This window comes from Pterocles gutturalis, unplaced genomic scaffold (assembly GCF_000699245.1).
Source record: "Pterocles gutturalis isolate BGI_N339 unplaced genomic scaffold, ASM69924v1 scaffold33641, whole genome shotgun sequence".
Lineage (NCBI taxonomy): Eukaryota > Metazoa > Chordata > Aves > Pterocliformes > Pteroclidae > Pterocles > Pterocles gutturalis.
Genome location: NW_010101518.1, coordinates 334 through 6,758, shown reverse-complemented (window position 1 = coordinate 6,758; position 6,425 = coordinate 334). Strand labels below are relative to the sequence as shown.

The 6,425-nt window shown below is 45.4% G+C and overlaps 1 protein-coding gene across 1 annotated transcript in view; it reads left to right on the top strand.

Annotated features, from left to right (window-relative positions):
* Positions 1–5,335, top strand: part of LOC104469294 (tyrosine-protein kinase JAK1-like) — a 26,495-nt gene extending 21,160 nt beyond the window's left edge. Inside the window, 8 exon segments of the mRNA XM_010083752.1 lie at positions 946–1,096; positions 1,809–1,903; positions 2,078–2,270; positions 2,654–2,778; positions 3,726–3,898; positions 4,339–4,456; positions 4,813–4,923; positions 5,110–5,335. Of these exon segments, the coding sequence (XP_010082054.1) occupies positions 946–1,096; positions 1,809–1,903; positions 2,078–2,270; positions 2,654–2,778; positions 3,726–3,898; positions 4,339–4,456; positions 4,813–4,923; positions 5,110–5,211 (1,068 nt within the window). The 3' untranslated portion in view covers positions 5,212–5,335.
* The last annotated feature ends 1,090 nt before the right edge of the window (positions 5,336–6,425 follow it).

The window sequence follows — 6,425 nt, the reverse complement described above, 5'->3', positions numbered from 1 at the left end:
GAATTCTTGTCCTTAGTACAAAAATTGCAAATTATTGCTTCCACCTGACCTTGTTGGGGATTTAAAAAACTCAGCATAGTAACAATGGAACAGAACTTATGATGCTCTGACACCTGTCCTTTCCTAACCTCTATGTCCAGTTCTAAACTGACGGAGGTTAAAAGCAGCTGGGCTCTGCTGTCCTTGCGTATTTCTTCTGGACATTGATTCAGAACTAGTCTCCTGTGGGACACCATTATTTGTTCCCTCTGAAATCGAAAACCAGTTTAAATAAACCTTGTTGTGCCTTCCTGCTGGCAGTTTCTGTTCATCGCTGCTGCAGTCCCTCAGCATATGTTCCAAACGTGCTTTTTCTCCCTTGAAGTTTTGTGGCGTTGGGAAGGTGGCAGAGCAAGGCAGCCGCTGCTCACCTGCAGGAAATGACTGAGTCCCTGAGTCAGTGCCCAAGGTGTTTTCACAGGAGGTAGCTGAAAGGAACTTGCTGCCCTGGCTGCAGTCCACTTCCCGCATGTGGCGGACAGCTGGGGTAGTTCTGCAGAGCTTAGTGCACAAACCCACCCTCAGCCCGTCTGCCCTGAAACTGGCACCGTCTCAGGGGCTGAGAAGAGCAGCCACGATTGTGGTGTTTCCTTGGCAAGAATCTCCACTCGGCCGTTTGTCCCGGTGCATAAGTAACATGGCAAACCTGGCAGAAAAATAACTTCTGAAAGGTGAAATCTGACGTAGATTTCAGTAACTTCATGTGCTGTAAGTGGTTGCTCCAAACTATACCAGATCCAGCACAATAACAATTCTCTGCTGGTAGGAGGTGGTTTAGTGTTGCTGCTGAAAAGGAGGATTTCCTTGGGACAGTAAAAGTTCTCAGTGAGTTAGGGATCTAACAGCAGAATGTGGTTTTATTTAAAAGCGAAAATTCATGCAGGAGTTTCCATTTGTGCTTTACAGAAGGAGAGATTCTACGAGGGGCATTTTGTGTTGGCGACCCCCTCGTGCAAGGAACTGGCCGACCTGATGAAACAGTGTATGAACTACGACCCCCATCAGAGACCCTTCTTCAGAGCCATCATGAGAGACATCAACAAGCTGGAGGAGCAAAGTGAGGCCTGGCTTTGCTGTCGGCTGGAGGGAGGGATAAGGAGGGCTGGTTTGTTTACAGCAGCATTCTTCTGTGTGTACGGTTGATGGGAGCGTGTTGTGTCCCTGCAACAGTGGAACGAACCCTTTCTGTAGATGAGCACAAATAGGATGCGAGTGTTTAATTCATACTGAATGTGTGGCTTGTGTTGGTGTCCCTGCTGTTTCATTCCATGGTCTGTATTTTATACAACAGCTTCATTAGTTTCAGTCTTTGAGCTCTGTGAGGTTTCCATAGGAGTCTCCCGAGTGAATCAGAGCATTAACACAGATATCTCCGGTTCCTGGTTCATTTTCTGTTGAAATTACCCCAAAGCAACTAACAGACACAGTGTGTAGTTAAGACTTCCCATTCCTAGTATAAATAACCACAGGAGCTGAGTAAGTACTATGGGGTGGGAAGCATGTCGAGAGAAACCTGAGTCAGAATCTGTAAGAAGACCCAGTGAGCAACCCGCAAAGTCAGGAGGATCAGCAAGTGACAGACTGGCACGTACAGATGAAGGAATTCCCTGTCAAGGAGGAGGCAGGATTTAGATACAAAAAGTTGTGGCAGTAGGGACAGAACACACTGACAGCGGCAGACTGGAAGTGAGCAAGGATGCCTTGAAGTGCCAAGAGCACGATGTCCTCGCAGGAATCTGTCTGACCTGGGACTTTTTTTCCACTCCCAGATCCTGATATCGTCTCAGAGAAGAAGCCTGTTACAGAGGTTGATCCAACACTCTTTGAAAAACGATTCTTGAAAAGAATCCGTGATTTGGGAGAGGTAAGAGAATGTCAGATACAGAACACAGATAAGTGTTGTGTTTATACACAGCTGTCTGCGCGCGCTTTCTGCGCCGCAAGAGGAAGATGTGAATCATTGATGCCTAAAATAATGCATCCCTGACCCTACGGTGAGTGTTGTGTTAAATAACGCTGTCGTTTCTTTTACAATTAGGGCCACTTCGGCAAGGTTGAACTCTGCAGATACGACCCAGAAGGCGACAATACTGGGGAGCAAGTGGCAGTTAAATCTCTAAAGCCAGAGAGCGGAGGGAATCACATTGCTGATCTCAAGAAGGAAATAGAAATCTTGAGAAATCTTTATCATGAGAACATTGTCAAATACAAGGGAATTTGCACAGAAGATGGTAAAGTATTACAAGTATACACTTATGAGAGTTTTCCTTCAAAATTGAATCATTTTAAAAAGCAAAACAGTCTTAGTTCAAGCTTCTGGGTTTAGATCTCTTTCTTTATGGAAAAAAAACAGTAATTTATCTCTAAGTCCCTCCTCCTGCCTGTTTTTGAGCTTAGTTGACTTGGGTGTGAGCAACATGGTCGCTGTTCTCACCAAATCCATTAAAAGCACCGAGCCCCTGGCTGCTGGTGTCTGTGTCCCAGCGCGAGCTGGCCACTGCAGCCCGTCATGGCCCTGTACACCCAGAGGTCCCCGTGGGCTGGTACAGTTATTGGTGTTAATGACGTGAGGAGGGTCAGGTGTCTGCAACTTAATCACACCTTCTGGTTTTAGGAGGAAGTGGGATTAAACTCATCATGGAATTTCTTCCTTCTGGGAGCCTGAAGGAGTATCTCCCCCGGAACAAGAATAAAATTGGTCTCAAACAGCTTCTCAGATACGCGGTTCAGATCTGCAAGGTGAGCTTGGCACCAGAGCCTTCCTGCAGCTCTTCTGTTTGATCAGTTTAATATTTAATTAATTTAATAGGGAGGGAGGGAGGGAGGGGAGGAGAGGCTTGCTTGATGGGCAAAACCCCTTGCTTTGTCCCCAAGGACCTGAATCCTAAGACCACCTCTCCTGTGCTTCAGGTCCTACCAGCACAGAGATCAGCATGGGAGTAATTACCACCTTCCCTTGCGTGAAAGTTACCATGAGAAGTTGTTCCTACTGCAGAACTTGAAGTAGTAGGAGGGAGGACAGCGTTTAGAGAGGGTGTGTTGGCAAGAAGGAAGGTGCAAGTCTGAAGCAAGGAAGAGATGCGAGTGCAGAGTGCAGTCAGGCCGTGGAAGCGATGTGCTTTCTGCAAGAGACCCTGGGTTTGTGGTGGTGGGGGAGCGGGTGCAGAGACAGTCTGTCAGTGTCAGAGCACACACCCAGGAGCAGGTGAGGAGGGAGGACAGCGTTTAGAGAGGGTGTGTTGGCAAGAAGGAAGGTGCAAGTCTGAAGCAAGGAAGAGATGCGAGTGCAGAGTGCAGTCAGGCCGTGGAAGCGATGTGCTTTCTGCAAGAGACCCTGGGTTTGTGGTGGTGGGGGAGCGGGTGCAGAGACAGTCTGTCAGTGTCAGAGCACACACCCAGGAGCAGGTGCAGCGGAGAGAGGGTCTGGAGATGGTGGCTGCTCAGCTGAAAATCAAAAAGCACAAAGCAGAAGCAAGTCTCAACACACGAGGAACCCAAAGGCTGAGTTTAAAGGGGAGGGGTGTCAGAAAAGGACCCGGGAAAGAGCCAGGAGATGGAGAACCTGCCGTGGGGAGCCTGAATGGAGTATTACAACATGCGCAAGGGAGCATTTGAAGGGGAAGTTAGAGAAAACTAGTGACTTGAATATTGGAGAAACCAGCGTAAAAGGCTTTCTTCTCTTTCAGGGAATGGACTATTTGGGCTCCCGTCAGTACGTGCACCGTGACTTAGCAGCAAGAAATGTCCTTGTCGAAAGTGAGAACAGAGTGAAGATTGGAGACTTTGGCCTCACCAAAGCCATCGAGACCGATAAGGAGTACTACACTGTCAAAGACGACCTCGACAGCCCTGTTTTTTGGTAGTAACTTACAACCAATTTTCTTTAAGCAGACTGTGCAGTGTAATAACTTGTTTGCTCCTGTAGACTTGGGCTTTTAGGCATCCTGAAGATTTTTCCTGTTTTGACAAGAGGCCTAAATAAAGATACAACATCAGAGCAAGGAAAAGGCACCTGGGAGATGCTATTTATTGTGCTGTTTATTTCCTCCTGTGCTTCATGATCCACTTTCCCATGATCCTGTTTTTGGTCTCCTCTAGTTGCACAGTGCCTTGCTGTGTAACAGTTGTACCTTATTTACTACTTCTGCGGCATCCCAAGCCCTGTGGGCACCTTAATTTATGTACAAGGACTCTGAAAATGCAGAACGTGCCTCTTCAGTTTGCTTTAAATGTGTATGGGTTGTGCATGGACGAGTAGATCTGTGAATAACTTTTAACGCTGTCATGGTGTGCCCACAGGTATGCTCCAGAATGTTTGCTTCAGAGTAAATTTTATATCGCCTCGGATGTCTGGTCATTTGGGGTGACGCTGTATGAACTGCTTACCTACTGCGATTCCGAGTGCAGTCCCATGGCGGTAAGTGGTTGTGAAAGAAATGGCTGCTTAAATCAGATGGATTTTTTTTAAAATTTAATTTATTATTTTTAGAACCAAGACATGGAATGAATCTATCTTATGAAAAGAAGCCTCATGGTTATCTTTCACTAAAGAACATGTGCAGAGATAAATGGTGGTGTCCTGGTCAGGAAACTGTATTTATAAACGCTACTATCTGTTTTCTGATGTGAGCATCTGGTGCACGGTATCTGTGTGATAAGCATCTCCTGTTCATTTTCATTTTGAGATTGAAATGTCAGCTGAATGTCAAATTGAAACTGCCTGCATTTGTGCGGGGTGAGAGGATGCGCAGCTGACTCCTGCTCTTTTCACAGGAGTTCTTGAAGATGATCGGCCCCACGCAGGGACAGATGACGGTCGCACGGCTGGTGCGTGTCCTGCAAGAAGAGAAGCGTTTGCCGCGTCCATCCAACTGCCCAGAGGAGGTAACAAATACACCCACGCTTAGCTCACTGTGCCCTTCCTTTGACACTCAGTTAGCGGCACGAGCTGATCAGCATCTGAGGCGTGTTTCTGTCAGTGTTCTTCACTTCATAGCAGTGAGGAACTGCTCCCTTGTATTTGCTGGAAAAAGAAAGCAGCCTTGAAAAATTTCTTTTTTTTGTTGTTAGGTGGACCAGCTGATGAGGAAGTGCTGGATAGTCAAGCATGACGAGCGAACAACCTTTCACAATCTGATCCAAGGGTTTGAAACAATTATGAGTAAAATGTAATTCTTTTTTCACACTGTCAGTACGTTGTGTGTCAAAGTATAAATGCCCAAGACCTTTCATTTTTTTAACTACTGTAATTTGTACTCTGACTGTGCTAATGTGTTTAAAGGATTTTTTTTTTCCAACAGTTTTCCTTTTTAATTTTAGTCAACAGTTGGATCAAATTAACTAAAAGGTATGGCAGAAACAATAGCTTCAAGGCCTTCTGCTGCTGTTACTGTGAGGCAGTTTTATCTTTATCTGATCATGGTCTTGCCACAGTTTGAACCACCCTGACGAATGCGAACTGAAAGAGCGGCGTCAGAACATGCTGCAGTTCCCTGTGCAGTCTGTAGCACTTAAAAACAAGTCTGCTGTGCACGCTTATTCCTTGAATAGCTGAACTAGTGGACTTACTTAAGAGGACTTGATACAGGAATTGAATAACTTTTATTGGGCTTTGCTGAAGTTTTAAAAAAAGTTTGGCTGACAAATAAATATCCCTCCTGTGCATTTAAATTTTAGTAACCAAAAACCAACTCTGGCATAAAAATGCAGAAAAGACAAAATAATTAGCTTTTCTTAATGAGGCTGCAGTTCTGAGCTCTTATATATATATATATATTTTTAAAAAAATTGCTTGACGTTTGTGTTAAAAAAAAAAACAAAAACCCACCACGAACAAAAACAAAACCCCCACCAAAAAAAAGCATGGCTCAGCATGTATAGTTATGCATTTCACTGAGAAACCATCTTGCTGGATTATATATTTATACTTTGATATTTGCTTTTTCCTAACGGCCCTCCCCTCCTCCATTACACATTTCTACCCGCCGAACCTTCCCCCTTCCGTAGCTATTGGCCAGACAAACACAAAGCTTCTCGGCTCAGAGTGTCAGGGACCCACAGTGCCATGAAATGTGCATAGGAAAATAATTACACACGTTGGGGATAGAAAAGACAAGGAATCCATGTACAGAATCAGGGGGAACACCCCCCTGACAAAGAATAATTCTCTAAAAGAGAGGACTGAGCAAGCAGGGCCACGTCCCTAGGAGAGAAGAACACCTCCAACATACTTTGTTACCAGCGGTGCCACCCAAGGGGCACAAGTCACACTTTTTTTTTTTTTTGGTGGTTGGTCAATGATTTCTTTGGCCAGCAGGTTAGTTCAGTTTAGCAGTTCTGCAAAGCTGTTCCCTCAGCCTGTGATGATGAGTTGTTAAATAACAGCA